This window comes from Mustelus asterias, chromosome 18, assembly GCF_964213995.1.
Source record: "Mustelus asterias chromosome 18, sMusAst1.hap1.1, whole genome shotgun sequence".
Taxonomy (NCBI): domain Eukaryota; kingdom Metazoa; phylum Chordata; class Chondrichthyes; order Carcharhiniformes; family Triakidae; genus Mustelus; species Mustelus asterias.
Genome location: NC_135818.1, coordinates 25,470,802 through 25,490,581, shown reverse-complemented (window position 1 = coordinate 25,490,581; position 19,780 = coordinate 25,470,802). Strand labels below are relative to the sequence as shown.

At 43.5% G+C, this 19,780-nt stretch overlaps 1 protein-coding gene across 1 annotated transcript in view; it reads left to right on the top strand.

The window, feature by feature from the left end:
• The first annotated feature begins 5,154 nt into the window (after positions 1-5,154).
• The window catches only part of LOC144507023 (EH domain-containing protein 1-like), a 75,109-nt gene continuing 60,483 nt past the window's right edge, over positions 5,155-19,780 (top strand). The window contains exon 1 of the mRNA XM_078233573.1: positions 5,155-5,465. Within this exon, the coding sequence (XP_078089699.1) occupies positions 5,239-5,465 (227 nt within the window). The 5' untranslated portion in view covers positions 5,155-5,238. The remainder of the gene's footprint in view (positions 5,466-19,780) is intronic.

The window sequence follows — 19,780 nt, the reverse complement described above, 5'->3', positions numbered from 1 at the left end:
TGCATTAAATTTCATCAGCCGTTTGTCCACCCAGTTTACCCACCTGACTATGTTCTCCTGAATATTCTCCTCATTGTTTACTCAATATTTCCAAGTTTCACATCATCTGCAAACTTAAAAATTATGTTCTGTAAACTCTAATCCAGGTAAATTAATGTATGTACATGGAAAAACTGTTGGCAAATCCTCTGTTATGCTTCCAGGTGACAAATAGAAACTGGATCCCTTGAGGCTCCAGGCTAAAGCTCCAGAGGAACTGGGAGGGGTTTTGGCTACCATTCTACTGGCAAACTGACATGTGGACACACCCCAGCACTCATACACAAAACTCCTAGCCATAGGTGAATAGTTCTACTGCCTTTTGGATACCATGGGAGAGATTCTGTTGCTCTTAGCTCTGACGAAGGGTCATCCAGACTCAAAACGTTGGCTCTATTCTCTCTCCAAAGAGGCTGTCAGAGCTGCTGAGATTTTCTAGTATTTTCTGTTTTTGTTTTCGATTCCGCAGTATTTTGCTTTTATAAAAGGCAACTGCTTCTGAATTCGATTGAATAGGCCCTCACACTGAGTGCAGGAGCAAAATGGAACATACTCTGAGACACCACCTAAAATACTGCACTCTCAACATATGAGAAGCAAGAGTAGAAAAATGCTGAATGGTTTAAGGCCAAGATTACTGTGACAGAACCTGTAATTGCAGCAAAGTGACCCGTTCTCATTAATTATATGTGAGACCTGAGGAAGAAGACTCCGAATGCACTAAAAGGTGTTCAAAGTAAAGTCCAATAGATTGCTGAGGTGCTGCGCCAATGACTACTGGTTACAATTTTGCCAGAATATCTAGATGTGCTTTGACACAGGGAATGCTAGGAGCATTTGAGGGGATCAAGAAGTCCAAAAGGAAAGAAAATTGCTCTGTTGAAAACAAAGGCGGGGAGGTCAACAGTGACTGCAATGAACAATTGGAAAGGCGGGTGGAACATTCGAGTTGTAGTCTGGAGAGAACATGATCATTGAGGGAGCTCCATAAAAAGCCTGCAGAACTGGATAATGAACTCGCAGTGGAGGAGCTTAACAAAGCCCCTGACTCACTTGCCATGGTGCTGACGCTATGCTGCCTGAACTCATCAAGCACAGGAAACTGGAACTCCTGCAGCATCTGCATAAACTTCTCTGTCTCTGCTGGAGGGAAGGGGCAGTGCCCCAGAATATGTGATATGAAGATTGTGACCCTGTCAGCAACTTCAAAAACTATCAAGACTTATCCATGCCAAACATTGTGGGAAAGTATTTACCTGTGTTGCTCTTGTCAGACTGCAGATCCTGGCTGAACACATTTGCCCCAAGTTCCAACATGATTTCAGAACTGGAAGATTTACAAATTGACATGATCTTTTTAGACTGATAACTGCAAGAGAAGTGCATTATCATTGGAGACCACTATACATTGCCTTAATCGATTTCACCAAGGCATTCAGTCAGCCACATGAGCAGAGGCAGTATTTTTAAGCTGCTGGAGAAAATTGGCTGCCACCGAAGCTGCTCATGTGAACTCTTTCCATAACAACATGGTGGGTAAGGTGAGCTATGACTGGGCAACGTTGGAACCCTTGGTGGGGTCATATAGGGTTGTGTTCTGGCACTGACACTTTTTGGGAAATATTTCTCTTTGCTGCTGCTATATGCCTTCAGGTCATCTTGAGGTTGTACATTTACATACCAGAACAGACAGGAAGCTGTTCAGCCTTGCTTGCCTGAGATTCAAGATAAGGTTGTGCTAAATCCTCAGAGAGTTGGTTTACTCTGCCGCACCAGTATTCCATACTGAGGAACAACTTCAGCGCAAATGGACAGACTGTCTTAGGCATGTAGGATTTTCACAGTAACTTCATTGCAATGTTAATGTAAGCCTACTCGTGACACTAATAAATAAACTTTTAAAATCTTCAAAGAGTTCAGTTTGACCGTCAGCACAAGGAAGACAAACATTGTCCAGGATCTTGATATACCTCCATCCATCAGCATTGACACATGCATTGCAAAAGCTGCAGCTGTTCTGCCCAAGCTGAGTAAGATATTGTGGAACAGCAAACAGACTTAAAACACCAAACTGAGAGTCTATGAAGCCTGTGTCTACAGTAGTGAGATCTGGACAACACACTGTATGTAAGTTGCAGAAAAAGCTGAACAGTTTCCACCTTGCAGTCTCAGATGTTTCCTCAGCATTTCTTGGTAGGACAAAGTCACCAACACAGATATCCTGGAGTGCGCCAATTCCATAAGCATACACTTGTTGCTAAGCCAATGACATTAGAGCAGGTTCAGCCAAGTACACCAGCTGGATGATGGCCATATACACAAAAACCTCTCCATGGTGAACTGGCCACCGAGTCATCACCTGCTGGGCATCTATACCTCCACTACAAGATCATCTGCAAGTGAGATAAGCAATTGGCAGACATTGACTGTGACAACTGGGAGACAGTTGCCAATGGCTGTGACCTCTGGAGGCTGACTGTTTGGATAGGTATTCAAAGAGGAAAGCTCGGTTGGCCAAGAAGAAAGCCCAGAGAAAATGAGGCCAATATTTGGCCATAGTCCAAAGATGTGCGGGTTAGGTTGATTGGCCAGGTTAAAAATTGCCCCTTAGAGTCCTGGGATGCGTAGGTTAGAGGGATTAGTGGGTAAATATGTGGAGGTAGGGCCTGGGTGGGATTGTGGTCGGTGCAGACTCGATGGGCCGAATGGCTTCCTTCTGCACTGTAGGGTTTCTATGATTTCTAATATAGACCTTCCTCTGCAGCAAATATCACAGAGACTGTCATGTCATAGTGAGGTTCCTGAGCCACAGCAGATGAGGCTAAACACAGAGTTGACCACCAATGTGCAAACCATCGTCTTACAAGACAAAAGGCTGCCAATGAACAACAAAAGGAATGGTCCGTAATGGGTTGAGATAAGAGCAGATTGATTGACAAAACTCTGTGGCCTCAGGCTCGACGTTTCCCCTCTGTGACTGGATCCTAAACATCCTAACCCACAGACCACAATCAGTAAGGATAGATGACACCTTCTCCACAATTATCCTCAACACTGGTGCCCTGCAAGGCTGTGTCCTCACCCCCTTACTATACTCCTTATACACATGACTGTGTCGCCAAATTCCGCTCCAACTCCATTTTCAAGTTTGCTGATGACACTACCGTAATGGGTCAGATCTCAAACGATGATGAGACAGAGTACAGTAAAGAGATAGTGAATCTGATTAAATGGTGCAACGACAATAATCTCTTCCTCAATGTCTGTGAAATGAACAATATAGTCATCGACTTCAGGAAATGAAGTAGAGGATATGCCCGTCTACATCAAAGGTGATGAAGTGGAAATGCTCGAGATCTTCAAGTTTCTAGGCGTCCAGATCACCAACAACCTGTCCTGGTCCCTCCATGCTGATGCTTTAATTAAGAATGCCTCTACTTTCTCAGGAGGCTAAGGAAATTCGACATATCTGCTACAACTCTCACCAGTTTTAACGCTTGCACCATAGGAACCATCCTTTCCGGATATATCACAACAGGCTCCTGCTCCTGCCAAGACTGCAAGAAACTACAAAGGGTTGTGAATGTAGCCCAGTCCATCATGCAAACCAACTTCCATCCATTGACCCCGTCTACACTATCCTCTGCCTCGGAAAAGCAGCCAGCATAATTAAGGACTTCACACACCCCGGACAAACTCTTTTCCACCTTCTTCCGTCAGGAAAACGATACAGAAGTCTGAGATCATGTGCCTATTGACTCAAGGACAGCTTCTTCCCTGCTGCCATCAGACTTATGAATGGACCTACCATACGTTAAGATGATCTTTCTCTGCATCTTAGCTATGACTGTAACATTACATTCTGCAGGCTCTCCTGTCCTCTCTCCTACATAGAATCATAGAAGTATCATAAAATCCTACGATGCAGAAGGAGGCCATTCGGCCCATCGAGTCTGCACCGACCACAATCCCACCCAGGCCCTAATCCCAATCCCACCCAGGCCCTAATCCCAATCCCACCCAGGCCCTAATCCCAATCAGGCCCTAATCCCATAACCCTATATATTTACCCTAGTTAGTCCCCCTGACACTAAGGGGCAATTTGGAATGGCCTATCTGCCTAACCCACACGTCTTTGGGCTGTGGGAGGAAACCAGAGCACCCAGATGAAACCCACGCAGACATGGGGAGAATGTGCAAACTCCACACAGTGGCCCAATTCGTGAATCGAACCCAGGTCTCTGGTACTGTGAGACAGTAAGAGTTTTAACAACACCAGGTTGAAGTCCAACGGGTTTATTTGGTAGCAAATAAACCTGTTGGACTTTAACCTGGTGTTGTTAAAACTCTTACTGTGTTTACCCCAGTCCAATGCCGGCATCTCCACATCAGGGCTGTGAGGCAGCAGTGCTAACCACTGTGCCCTCTATGAACGGTATGCTTTGTCTGTACAGCGGGTAGGAAACAATATTTTTCACTGTATCTCAATACATCTGACAATGCTAAATTAAATCAAATTCAAATCCACCACACACTTCTCCCCTCACATCCCTCTCCCCAGTCCCTGCATTCCTTCTCTCCTCACCTGCTCCCAAGCCTCTTCCCGCCTCCCCAACACAACCATTCCCAAAGCCCACGCCTCCCGCTGCTGTCTCTCGCTCCCGCGCCGGACAATCTGATTCTGCGCATTGGCTGCGAAGAAAGAGCTCGAAACTACAACCCCCATTAGGCAGCGCGGCGAGGCGCGCGGCGGAGGTGGCGCTCGGGGCGGGGCTCGGAGTGGGGATCGTGGGGGGGCGGGGCTCGGCGGGGGGGCGGGGCTCGTGGCGGGGGCGGGGATCGCGGCGGGGGCGGGGCTCGGAGTGGGGATCGCGGCGGGGGCGGGGCTCGCAGTGGGGATCGCGGCGGGGGCGGGGCTCGGAGTGGGGATCGCGGCGGGGGCGGGGCTCGGGGGGCGCTCGCGGCGGGGGCGGGGCTCGTGGCGGGGGCGGGGATCGCGGCGGGGGCGGGGCTCGGAGTGGGGATCGCGGCGGGGGCGGGGCTCGGAGTGGGGATCGCGGCGGGGGCGGGGCTCAGGGGGCGCTCGCGGCGGGGGCGGGGCTCGGGGGCGGAGCTCGCGGCGGGCGTTTTGTGACGCAGAGCGGGCGGTCCGGCCGCTTAGTCATTCAGAGTGTGATCGAGCCACGGGTTGAGAGCAACATGTTCAGCTGGCTGGCCGGGCCTGAGGCCCGAGGGAAGGACTCGATGGTGTATAACACGGTGTCGGAGGGGCTGCGCTCCCTGTACAACAAGCGACTGCAGCCGCTGGAGGATTACTATCAGTTCCATCACTTCCACTCGCCCGCCCTGGAGCAGGCCGACTTCGAGAACAAACCCATGGTGCTACTCATTGGGCAGTACTCCACCGGCAAGACCACCTTCATCAGGTAAACCCAAACAAGATGCTGGGACTATTGAGCAGATCTGGGAGAATCTGTGGAGAGAGAAACAGAGTCAATGTTTGAGGTTCTATCAGAACTGGAAAAAGTTAGAAATGTTTAAACAGGAGGAAGGGTGGCAGAAAAAGTCTGTCCTCAGGTGGAAGGCATGAGCAATTAAAGCAGGGTTTTGTGATGGAAAGCCAAAGGTAATGGGACAGTCATAGGGAAAGGAAAGATTTGACTAGAAGAAATGTTGACAAAGTAATGGCAATAAAAAAATTGAGGAAAAACCAAACCTGCAAAGAAAATTGAACACAGTAAGAGTTTTAACAACACCAGGTCAAAGTCCAACAGGTTTATTCGGTAGCAAATACCATTAGCTTTCGGAGCGCTGCTCCTTCGTCAGATGGAGTGGAAAAGTGGAAATGCACATTTCCACTCCATCTGACGAGGGAGCGGCGCTTTGGTATTTGCTACCAAATAAACGTGTTGGACTTTAACCTGGTGTTAAAACTCTTACTGTGTTCACCCCAGTCCAACGCTGGCATCTCCACATCAAGAAAATTGAATCCAGATGGGGGCAGGGGTAACAATCTAAAATGAATACTTAATTAAAATATGAGGTGTCGTTCCTGATGAGGTGTTGTTCCTCAACTTTGTGTTGAGTTTCACTGGAGCAATGAAGACAGAAAGGTCTGAGTGGGACCAAGGTGAAGAATTTGAATGACTGGTGGTCAGAAGCTTGGGGTCCCGTGAGTGGACTGAATGGAGTTTGGTCTCCTCCTTGTAGCAGAAAATGTACCCTGAGCAGTAAATACAGTATTGGGAAATACCTGGACAGATTCCTGAGCAGGAGGTGGCCATTCAATGCCTTGAACCTGTTTTGCCATTCACTGAGATCATGGATGCTCTGCATCCTAACTCCGTCTGCGACATATCCCTTAATACCCTTCGTTAACAAAATCTGTCAATCTCCGCTTTGAAGATTACAATTTTCAATTGATCTAACTCCAATTTCCATTTGCAAAGAGTGATCTGAATTTCTGCCACTCTGTGTGAAGTGTATCCTAATTTCACTCCAACCCTTTGCAACAAGTAAAAATGGTTTCTCTCCATCTACTGTATTTGTTGCCTCTAATATCATGAAAACTTTGATCAAATCACCCCTTAACTTTCTAATTTCTGGGGAATTTAACATCTTTCCTTGTAATTTAACCTTTGCAGTCAGGTATCATTCTCGTAAGCCTACACTACACTCCTCCAAGACTAATGTATTCTTTGTCAGGTGTGGTGCCCAGGACTGCTCAGAGTATTCCAGATGTGGTCTAACCAGAGCTTTGTTTAACTGAACTTCTACCCCACTTATCATAGAATCCCTACAGTGTAGAAGGAGGCCATTCATCCCATTGAGTCTGCACTGACCACAATCCCACCCAGGCCCTACTCCCGTAATCCCACATATTTACCCTGCTAATCCCCTGACACTAGGGTCAATTTCACATGGCCAGTCAACCTAACCTGTACATCTTTGGACTGTGGGAGGAAACAGAAGCATCTGGAGGAAAGCCACGTAGACACTGGGAGAATGTGCAAATTCCATACAGACAGTGACCTGAGGTTGGAATTGAAGCAGGGTTTCTGACGCTGTGAGGCAGCAGTGTTAAACACTGTACCACTGTGCTGCCCCTATATATTAACCTTCTGGATATAAAAGCCAGCATGCCATAAGACTTTTTGATTTATTTTCTGTACCTGTTCCTGATTTTTAATTATCTGTGTACCTGGGCCCCTAAGTCTCTTTGGATCCCCACTGTTTTTAGCTTTTCAATATTTAAATTTTGCAAGTGAACTGTTTTGTCCCTTTTAGGACCAAAGTGGATGACATCACATTTGCCTACGTTCAAAGTCATTTGCCAAATTTTGTGTGTTCATTTCATCTATCAATATCACTTCATAATGTTATGCACCACTAAATGCTGCATACCATAGTGGCACAGTGGTTAGCACTGCTGCCTCATGGCGCCAGGGACCTAGGTTCGATTCCCGGCTTAGGTCACTGTCTGTGCGAAGTCAGTACATTCTCCCTGTGTCTGTGTGGGTTTCCTCTCCATGCTCCAGTTTCCTCCCACAGTCCGAAATACGTGCTGGTTAGGTGCATTGGCCATGCTAAATTCTCCCTTAGTGTACCCGAACAGGTGCCGGAGTGTGACGACTAGAGGATTTTCACAGTAATTTCATTGCAGTGTTAATGTAAGCTTACTTGTGACACTAATAAGTAAACTTAAACTTACCTTTGTGTCATCAGCAAATGTGGGTATGTGACATTCTATTATGAATATGATTAATCGTTGATGCTCCAACACTGATCCTTGTAGGGCACCACTACAGTGAGGGGTGGTGTTTAGTAAGTATTTGGGTTTGCAGTCAGTCAGATATCGAGTAAATAGTCCTGCTGTTGGGAGTTATCATGTAGTAACATTTATCCATGAAAACTGCAGTTTATTAAAAAAAATAATCTTCCATTAATGTCCTTCAGGGAAGCAAACCTGTCATCTCTCCTTGGTCTACATGTGATTCCATTCCACGTAATGTGTTTAAATCTTAATCCTGGGGTAATTAACACTAAGCAATAATTGTTGTTTGCCTCTCTAGGCTCAATAATGAATGTGTTTGGATAGACTTTAAACAAAACTCGTAAATGACATCTAACCAAAATAAGTGCTTTCTGTTAATTTTCATTTGGACGGCAAATGTTAATCATGCAAATAGTACCATGGCATTTTACTGATGTCTAATTGTTTGCCCTACCTACCAATACTTGTATGAGATAAACAGTATATAATTAACTGTACCTAGCATGATTTCAGGTAAAATGCCATGTTCGAAGTGTAGTCTCTCTGTCTGTCTTTTAAGCTGCCTGAATTTACACATAATGAATGAGAACTAGATAACCCACAAGCTGAGGTGGCACTCTCACATTAGACAGAAATAATCAAGAAGGTAGATGAGGGCAGTGCAGTTGATGTTGTCTACATGGACTTTAGCAAGCTACCACATGGTAGATTGTTGCATAAGGTTAAATCTCATGGGATTGAGGTAGTCAAATGGATACAAGATTGGCTTGATGACAGAAGACAGAGGGTAGGTGTAGAGGGTTTTTCAAACTGGAGGTCTGTGACCAGTAGTGTGCCTCAGGGATCGGTGCTGGGTCCACTGTTATTTGTCATTTATATTAATGATTTGGATGAGAATTTAGTAGGGATGGTTAGTTTGCAGTTGACACCAAGATTGGTGGCATAGAGGACAGTGAAGAAGGTTATCTAGGATTGCAATGGGATCTTGATCAATTGGGCCAATGGGCTGACGATAGGCAGATGGAGTTTAATGTAGATAAATGCGAGGTGATGCATTTTGGTCAATCGAACCAGGGCAGGACATACTCAGTTAATGGGCATTGGGGAGAGTTATAGAACAAAGAGATCTAGGGGTACAGGTTTAAAACTTCTTGAAAGTGGAGTCGCAGGTGGACAGAGTGGTGAAGAAGGCATTCAGCATGCTTGGTTTCATTGGTCAGAACATTGAATACAGGAGTTGGGACTGGTTGAAGTTGTACAATATATTGGTAAGGCCACACTTGGAATACTGTGTACAGTTCTGGTCAGCCTATTATAGAAAGGATATTATTAAACTAGAAAGAGTGTGGAAAAGATTTACTAGGATGCTACTTGATGGTTTGAGTTATAAGGAGAGGCTGGATAGACTGGGACTTTTTTCTCTGGAGCGTAGGAGGCTTAGGGTGATCTTGGAGGTCTATAAAATAATGAGGGGCATAGATCAGCTAGATAGTCAATATCTTTTCCCAAAAGTAGGGGAGTCTAAAACTAGAGGGCATAGGTTTAAGGTAAGAGGGGAGAGATGCAAAAAGGTCCAGAGGGGCAATTTTTTCAGAGTGAGCGTCTGGAACAAGCTGCTAGAGGTAGTAGTACAGGCGGGTACAATGTTGTCTTTTAAAAGGCGTTTAGACAGTTACATGCTGTAAACCTCTATGACTCTGGTCATAGAGGTTTACTGGCCATAAGTTGAGCACAGTAGAATTTATTTGGTCCTGTTCGACTTTTGTTGGTGTCAGCTTTGCCTCGATGGAGGTACTTTTGTCTGCGTCAGAAGGTCATATGTTCAAGTCTTCTCCCTGTAGCCCTGCCCCGCCCCAGGAAACTTGAGCACCAGACCTAGACTAACATTTCAGTGCAGTAGTGAGAGAGTACTCCCACTGTCAGAAATGATGCCATGAGTTGTTAAACTGAACTCCCTGAGTCCTCTTTGATAATTCCAATATCAAATTAAAATTCAGGGCCTGATTTATATTGACTCCTCTGATGTATGATGATGTATCTTGTATTTAATTGTCTGATTGTTTACAATCTAAATGCTTTGAACGGTAACTGTGTTTGATGTATATTGTTATATTTATATGTGGTAAATCCAACCACTGTATGCACTGACTGACAACTTTCCATTTCAAATTGCTCAGTACACTTTACATAAGTGTTTATGTATAAATATATTTATATTATGGTTATACCTGATATCAATTATCATGTAAAAGACCAGATATGTGACTTTAAAAAGAGGACTGAATCACTTGCCATATTCCAACTACCCCACTCCCTATAATGTCACTTCACTTCCGAATTATATTAGATTGCAACTCAAATAAGAAGCTGAATATTATGCCCAATTCAGGGCAAGTATCAAGGTTCATAGATGTAATATAAACATTTGTTCTTGTATTAAATCTATTTTGATGTACGCATTACAGTCTTGCATATAACTTATTGTAAATGCCATGCTTGTGTTGCAACATCTAAGCTTATTTTTCTTGCCTTTGGCTAATTCTTGCCATGTGTTAATTGGCTTTCTAAATTGTATTTCTCATGCATTCAGCAGCTTCTTTCTCCCAGTCCAGCCTGACTGATGAATAAGTTAAGTTTTAGAAGTGACTTTATTTTTGAGTCCTGCCCTTTCCTGCTCTTGACCTTTGCTCCTCGGCCTCTTTTGCTTCACCCTTTGCTTCCCTGACCTTTTGACCCATTTGTGTATTCAGGTCTGCTGGCCCTGATCATCAACTTCTGTAAATTTTCTATTTAGTTACAAATCATAGAATCCCTACAGTACAGAAAGAGGCCATTCGGCCCATCGAGTCTGCACCGACCACAATCCCACCCAGGCCCTACCCCCATATCCCTACATATTTTACCCACTAATTCCTCTGACCTACGCATCCCAGGACACTAAGGGGCAATTTTTAGCATGGCCAATCAACCTAACCCGCACATCTTTGGACTGTGGGAGGAAACCGGAGCACCCGGAGGAAACCCACGCAGACACGAGGAGAATGTGCAAACTCCACACAGACAGTGACCCGAGCCGGGAATCAAACCCAGCTCCCTGGAGCTGTGAAGCAGCAGTGCTAACCACTGTGCTACCGTGCCCCCCAATAATAAATAAAATATTAAAATCTTACATTTGTGTGCCTAATTATCCCTTTGTTCTTTAATTTCACTTGGCCACCCACTGCACTTGTTCTTTACTCACGATATTCATTGTCAAAGAAAAATGTTTCTGGTTTTATATTTTCAAAAAAATTCTGATGCATGTTTTCCCCTTAGTTTGTGTGACACCCAAATTTGAGATGAAATTAGTTCTTGAGTAGATACTTTTGAGCAATAATCTTGGGTGTTTCTCCTGTAATCTGACATTTAAACAAAATTTTAGTTGGCTAGTTAATCATTGAGGTGCTATGAAAGTGTATGTTGAGAATCAGTCCATCAATACCCCAGGAAACCCGTTGTGAGAGGATAAAAAATTGATCCATAAGTCAGTGTTCTGCAGCTGAAGTAAGGAATATTAAATAGCAATTTGCAGCCAAATGTTGCTTGTAGTTTTAAAAATATTTTCTTGCTTTAGGCACTGATGTTAGTTGTGGCCTGGGAATAGCTGTCTAATAGGCACTTGACTACCAGTTAGCAGAGAATATTCTCGGTATAGTTGAATAATTTTGGTATTGTTTAAAACGGAGAGGAAACTTTTTCAGCCAGCTGGCAAGTTGTGGAGCCTCCCATAAATGTGCACGGGTGGGTACTGATGCAGTGATTCACAGTTTGATTGCAGTAGCATAGAACTCGGCTAACACCCATATGTGTACTTTTTCAGTAAGACTTTTTGTTGAGTCATCAGATACATGGATCTCATTGGTTTCCCCTACCATTCTCTCAAGACACCAAGATTCAACCGTTGTCCTGGCTGAGGTTTAGAATAAGCTGCTGCACCTCTCGAATAAGCTATTGTCTTGACCTTTCTAGCCAAAGGGAATTCTGCTAAAGTGGAGACTAATGTTTTGAATTTCGCTCCATATCAGTCAGAGTCTGATACTCAATTTGGAGCTGCTTTTCTGAAAGAAAAATAACCAGTGATGCTCATTTCACTTAATTTTCTGCAAGTTGCCTTCAATCGCTTAATTCTGAATCAAGGATTTGATTTTTGTCACTGTCCATGGACCGTTCTAAGGCCAGGCTGTGTTGTTCCATTGTGCTTTACGAACATAGGGACAGATTAGGCCATTCAGCCCATTGAGTCGGCTCTGCCATTTAGTGCGATCGTGAGCTGATCAGTGTCTTTTACACCCACTATCCCCATTGTTATAATTCAGGTCAGAAACTCCAAAGTGTTTTATGAAGTCCACCTGGATCATAAGTTTTGCAATTTGAATTTGGCTAGGGCAAGCATGAGATGTTTCACTTCAGGATGATTCAACTGACCCACTAGGGAGCTTTTATCAAACAAAGTTTATTTAAGAATACAGTTAACATGTTTAAAAAGAAAATTAACAGTAACTTTTACCAATTACAAACAAGAACAAAACATGGTATTTTATAACCCTTGACAATATATGCAATTTCCAATCAAACAAACGTCCCCATAAACAAAACCCTTGCCACAGGTTTAACACAGCAAATAAGAATGCTCACGTGATGCTGGAACTCAACCTCTTGGTTTTAGAATTGAAACTCTGACTTCCCAGCCTTGTAGCTTCTAGCGGCCCCTTTGATATACACACACACACACACACCCACTTGAAGTCAGAACAATTTCCCAAAACATCAGGGAGAGAGACTCTCGTTACTAGTTAGCAAACCACCAACAGCAGAATTTCCACTCCAGGAAGGCAAGAAGCCTTGCTTCCAGCTATTCAGCAGAATTCACAATCCCAGGGAGAGGGAGAGAGAGAAACGCTGCTTTTCAATCTGATGTCCAAACACCGAACTAAAACAGCAGTTAGCAGCCAAGCTGAAAGTGAAACCTTGAATTTACTAAAAACTGTCCAAAACACATGACCTGCCATCCAGCCGTAAATTCCAAGGCAGTGCACGAGGTCCAGATTGAAAATAAACCCCATTTAAACCATTGAAGCAGCAATGAAAGGACTTCTAAGCAGGCAGCCGGTGTCACAAGGAAACCAAAAGGCCTGCTTACAAATTCCAGTGAACATGATTTTTAAAAAAAACATTTCTTAAACGCACACTAGCGTCATACCACAACCTTTTAAGTTGTTAATCTCTGCTTTAAATATACACACTGACTGAGCTTCCGCAATCCTCTGGGGTAGAGAATTCCAAAGATTCAAAAACTCCTATGTAAAGAAATGTCTCCTCATCTTGATCCTTGTGCTCCCTTGTTCCAGACTCTCCAACCAAGGGAAATATCTTGCTGGCATCTACCCTGTCTTACTTTTTAACTATTTTGTTGGTTTCAGTGGGATCATCTCATTCTTTGAAACTCTAGAGAATGTAGGCCTAGTTTGCCCAATCTCTCTTCATAAGACAGTCCTGTCATCCCCACAAGTCCCCTTCATTACACCCTGTCTGTGGCAATAATATCCTTTCTCAGGTAAGGGGACTAAAACTGCACATAGTGCTCCAAGTGTGGTCTAACCAAGCTCCTATACAATTGAAGAAGACCCCCACTACTCCTGTACTCAAATTCTCTTGCGATAAAGGTTAATATTCCATTAGCCTTAGTGACTTATGGATAAGGGTACATAAGTCCCTTTGTACATCTGCACTTTCTAATTTCTTACCATTTAGGAAATACTCTGCACGTTTTTTCCTTCTATCAAAATGGATTACCTCACATTTTTCCATATTGCATCTACTGTGCTCTTGCCCACTGACTAAGGCTATCCAAATCCTCCTGTAGCTACTTTACATCTTCTTCACAACACACATTCCCACCTAGCTTTTTATCACCTGCAAGCTTGGAAATATTAAATTTGATCCCCAAGTACTGATCCTTATGGTACCCCACTAGTTACAGCTTGCCAATGTGAGAATGATCTGTTTGTTCCTACTCTGTTTCCTACCTGTTAGCCAATCCTCAATCCATGATGGTATATTGCCCCCTATCCCATGTGCTTTAATTTTGCTAATTAACTCTTGTGGGGGATTTAATCAAAATTCTGAAAGTCCACTACTATGTCCATCCTTTATTAATTTTCTTCGTAACATCTTTTTAAAAAAACTCCCAACAAATTTGTTTTGGATTAGTGATGATTTAAAACTTACCTGCTTTAGTCCTTCTAAAAAAACAAAAGCAGTGAAAAGCAAGGACTCTGTAGGTTGTTCAAACTGCAGAGCATTAGTTTGCGTGTTCTGTGTCCCTACCCTTGAGCTTTAGGGAATAGAAACATGGCTCACTATCACGTGCCTTGTTGATTTCCTCCTTGTCATATCTCACGCCCTCTTTAAGATCATCTTGCCCATGACAACCACCTCCTGTTCCCTTATCCCATTCCCACTGAACTGCTGACAACCCATCTCCCTTTCCTGCCTTCCGACATAGACAGGCTGATCTGTTTTCTGTTTTTATGTCAGATTTCCAACATCCACAGTATTTTGCTTTTATCAGGTTCCTAAAAAACCTGCCGCAGCATTGAGATGGTCCAGATTAAAGCCACAAATTACATCCTGTAATTGGGTTCTCAACCTTTTGCTTCTCCATTGTTTAGAAATAAATCCATGGACTCTCTAACATGAGGTTTTTTTTGTATAGAAAGTAGTTTGGTAATTAAATATGTATTCAAAGTGTTCTACTTATTGAATGTGACTTGAAGTTTGTTCATTATCTTTAGTGTGGCAGTGAAGGAGTGGTGATGAGGCAGTGAATGAATCAATGGTTTCTATTACTCATTTTTGGACCCCTTGAAACTTTCTCGCGCACCCCAGTTGAGAACCCATAGTTGATGTGACTCTGACTTTGGTAAACTATCCCCCTTCGTCCTTCAACGACAACAATTTATATTTACGTTTACACTCTGCTTTTAACATAATGAACTGTCCCAAGGCAGTTCACAGGTAACATTTTAAACAAACTATGATGTGGATATTAGGTCAGACTAACAAAAGCTTGGTCAAAGAGGTTTTAAGCAGTGTCTTAAAGGAGGAAAGGGAAGTAGTGAGGTGGAGAGGTGTAGGGAGGAAATTCCTGAGATTGGTGGCTGTGCCTACAGCTCTTTCAGTCCCAGTGATGGTGCAATTATAATTGAGAATGCACAAGAGGCCAGAACTAAAGGAACATCATGGAGAGATTTGAAAACAAGGATGAGAATTTTAAAATCAAAATGTCATTGAACTGGGAACCAATGTAAGTCAGCGAACACAGGTAATAGGGGAACAGGGATTTGCTGTGAGTTTAGGATGACCAGATGGTAGAATGCAAGTTCAGCAGGTAATGGGGAAGGGAAATGTAATGTTGGGCTTTTTTTTCAAACGGAATGCAGTATAAACATAGGGAAGCCATGCTAAGACTACACAAAGCACTAGCTAGGCCTCATCTGGAAAACTGTGACCAGTTTTGGTCCCCTTATCTGAGGAAGAATAAGGAGGAGTCCAGAGACATTTCACTACGTTCATCCTGAGTATGGAGGGATTTTCTTATGAGGAGAGGTTGAGTAGGTGGGCCTGTGCTCACTGAAGTTTAGAAGAATCTCTTATTGAGATGTATAGGATTCTCAGGAGGCTTCTGGGAGAGCATAGGACCAGAGGGCATAATCTCAGAAAGGGCTGCTCATTTAAAACAGATGAGAAGGTATTTTTTTTACTGCGGAGAGCTGGAGAGGCTGGGTCGAGGCTGAGATAAACTGATTTTTGATCAGTAAAGGAGTTCTGGGTTATAGGGACAAGGCGGGAAAGTTGAGTCAAGGATTAGAGTCATAAAGTCATAGAGGCTCACAGCATGGAAACAGGCCCTTCGGCCCAACATGTCCATGCCGCCCCTTTTTTTTTAAACCCCTAAGCTAATCCCAATTGCCTGCATTTGGCCCATCTTATCCATGTAACAATCTAAATGCTTTTTAAAAGGCAAAATTGTACCCGCCTCTACTACTACCTCTGGCAGCTTGTTCCAGACACTCACCACCCTCTGTGAAAAAATTGCCCCTCTGGACACTTTTGTATCTCTTCCCTCTCACCTGAAACCTATTTATATCCTATGATTATATCAGATCAGTCATGATCTCATTGAATGACAGAGCAGACTCTGGGTGGAATGGCCTACTTGTGCTCCTATGTCTTATAGAGTCATAGTAAGAAGTTTCACAACACCAGGTTAAAGTCCAACAGGTTTATTTGGTAGCAAATACCATAAGCTTTCGGAGCGCTGCTCCTTTGTCAGATGGAGTGGATATCTGTTCTCCAACAGTGCACAGACGCAGAAATCAAGTTACAGAATAATTAGAATGCAAATCTCTACAGCCAGCCAGGTCTTAAAGGTACAGATAATGTGGGTGGAGGGAGCAATCAACACAGGTTGAATGCTCCCTCCACCCACATTATCTGTACCTTTAAGACCTGGCTGGCTGTAGAGATTTGCATTCTAATTAGTATTCTGTAACTTGATTTCTGTGTCTGTGCACTGTTGGAGAACAGATATCCACTCCATCTGACGAAGGAGCTGTGCTCCGAAAGCTTATGGTATTTGCTACCAAATAAACCTGTTGGACTTTAACCTGGTGTTGTGAGACTTCTTACTGTGCTTACCCCAGTCCAACGCCGGCATCTCCACATCATGACTATTATAGAGTCATAGTCATAGAGGTTTACAGCATGGAAACGGGCTCTTTGGCCCAACTTGTCCATGTCGCCCCTTTTTTTTAACCACTAAGCTAGTCCCAATTGCCTGCGTTTGGCCCATATCCCTCTGTACCCACCTTAACCATGTAACTGTCGAATCGCTTTTTAAAAGCCAAAATTGTACCTGCTTCTACTACTACCTCTGGCAGCTTGTTCCAGAAACTCTCCACCTTCTGTGTGGAAAAAATTGCCCCTCTGGACCCTTTTGTATCCCTCCCCTCTTATCTTAAACCTATGCCCTCTAGTTTTAGACACCCCTACCTTTGAGAAAAGATATTGACTATCTAGCTGATCATTATTTCATAGACTTCTATAAGATCACCTCTAAGCCCCTACGCTGCGGAGAAAAAAGTCCCGGTCTATTCAGCCTCTATTTATAACTCAAACTATCAAGTCCCGGGAGCATCCTAGTAAATCTTTTCTGCACTCTTTCTAGTTTAATAATATCCTTTCTATAATAGGGTGACCAGGACTGTACACAATATTCCAAGTATGGCCTTACCAATGTCTTGTAAAACTTAAACAAGACGTCCCAACTCCTGTATTCAATATTCTGACCAATGAAACCAAGCATGCTGTTTGCCTTCTTCACCACTCTGTATGGTCTTGCAGAATGTGGAAAATCTGCCAAAGGCGTATTGGAATAGTTGAGTGTATAGTAACAGGCATCATTGAGGGTTTTAAGCGACTAATTGTTGTCTGACTTCCAGCTGGGTGGGACTGCGTTTGCTTAGTTCCAATCCTGTTTATCTAGCCATTGCCAGTGAATCATTTGTAATTAATCTATTCTTGGCCCCTTCCTATTTCTTATCAGAGCAGCATTTATTGTAGTAAAACATCTCAAGACGCTTCATAGGAGAATGAAACAAAATAAGACTATTTGATTTCAAAAACAAAATGTCAGGTTCCACATGTATGCTGCTAACACCCAACTCTACATTGCCACCATCTCTCTTGAACTCTCCTCTGCCTCTTAATTTATCACGTTACTTATCTGCCATTCAGTTCAGAATTTTTCTCCAATTAACTTTTGGGAAGATTGAAGCCTTTGTCTTCAGCCTCCACCACAAACTCCCTTCTCCAGCCACCAACTCTATCCCTCACTTTGGCATTTGTCTGAGGCTGAATTGAACCAATTGCAATCTTCACATCCTGATTGACCTTGAAATGAGCTTCTGACCGCATTTCCCCACCATCACAATGACCATCTACTTTCATAGACATAGACATAGAACAGTACAGCACAGAACAGGCCCTTCGGCCCACGATGTTGTGCCGAGCTTTATCTGAAACCAAGATCAAGCTATCCCACTCCCTATCATCCTGGTGTGCTCCATGTGCCTATCCAATAACCGCTTAAATGTTTCTAAAGTGTCTGACTCCACTATCACTGCAGGCAGTCCATTCCACACCCCAACCACTCTCTGTGTAAAGAACCTACCTCTGATATCCATCCTGTATCTCCCACCACGAACCCTATAGTTATGCCCCCTTGTAATAGCTCCATCCACCCGAGGAAATAGTCTTTGAACGTTCACTCTATCTATCCCCTTCATCATTTTATACACTTTCACCTCCGTAACATTGCTGCTCTGCCCTGCATCAGTCCATCTGCAGCTGAAATTATTATTCATTCCTCTATTATCTTTGGACTCAACTGTTGTAATGCCCTCCTGGCAACTTCCAATCTTCCACCCTCTGTAAACTGAGCTCATCTAAAATTCTACTTAAACTTATGCTCACTGCTCTACATTGACCCTCGTGCTGGTAACGTCCCAATTTTTAGATTTTTTGTTCTTGTTTTCAGATCCCTCCAAGGCTTTGTCCCTCCCTATTGCTGTAACCTCCTACAGACTTGTAACTGACCAAGATTTGAGCTCTTCTAATCCTAGTTTCTTGAACAATCTTGATTTTTAATTAGTTCATCATTGGTGGTTATATCTTAAACTGTTCCAGAAATCCCTCCCAAAACCCCTCTCCCTCTTTTCTCTTTAAAATATTCCTTACAAGCTACCATTTTCTTCATGTTTTTATTACCCTTCCTAATGTCTCTATGTGGCTGAGTGTCAGATTTTGTTTCTTGCTTCTGTGAAGTTTTTGTTTTATTCAGGTATGGGATGTGGGACAGCATTTCTTGCCCATTTCAGAGGGCATTTAATAGTCAACCATACTGCTGTGGACCTGGAGTCATATTAGACTTTTCATTCCAGATTTTTATTGAATTCAAATTTCACCATCTGCCACGATGAGATACAAATTCAGGTGCCCAGAGCATTGCCTGAGTTTCTGGAATACAGTCCAGTGACACTACCACTACGCCACCACCTAAATTGCCTTTGGATGCTTTACTACATTAAAGACGCTATGTAAATACAAGTTGCTGCAATGCCATAGACTTTATTCAATCCTAAGAGGAATTGCCTTCACGACACATGACAGCGCAGAGTCGCTGAGCAGAAACTGATAGCCAAGTTCCGCACACATGAGGACGGCCTAAACCGGGATGTTGGATTTATGTCACATTATCAGTAACCCCCACAGCTTGCCTCCTGGACTTGCGGGCTGTCCTGTCTGGAGACAATACACATCTCTTTAACCTGTGCTTCATGTTCCCTCCACCCACATTGTCTGTATCTTTAAGATTTGGTTGGCTGCAGGGATTCGCATTCTAATCCGTATTCTGTAACTTGATTTTGTGTCTCTGTGCCCTGTTTGAGAGCAGATTTCCACTCCATCTGACGAAGGAGCAGCGCTCCGAAAGCTAATGGTATTTGCTACCAAATAAACCTGTTGGGCTTTAACCTGGTGTTGTTAAAACTCTTACTGTGTTTACCCCAGTCCAACGCCGGCATCTCCACATCATGACTAGTTTCATGTACACAGTGGAAGTTGGAAAATCCCAGAACTAATCATTTAAAAAGTTTACCATTGACATCAAAGTGAGTTTTCAGTTCCACATACATTGGTTCGATTTGCTTTTGTATTTCCTCATTGTCTAGCACCACTACTGCCAACTTAATGCAAATAGGCTCAGCTAAGTGCCAGCGTTAGAAGTAGTATCTGGGAATTCGTGACCAGGAGATTTAATAGTTTGCAGTGTATGGCCAAAAGATGCCAAATCCTATAATGCACCAG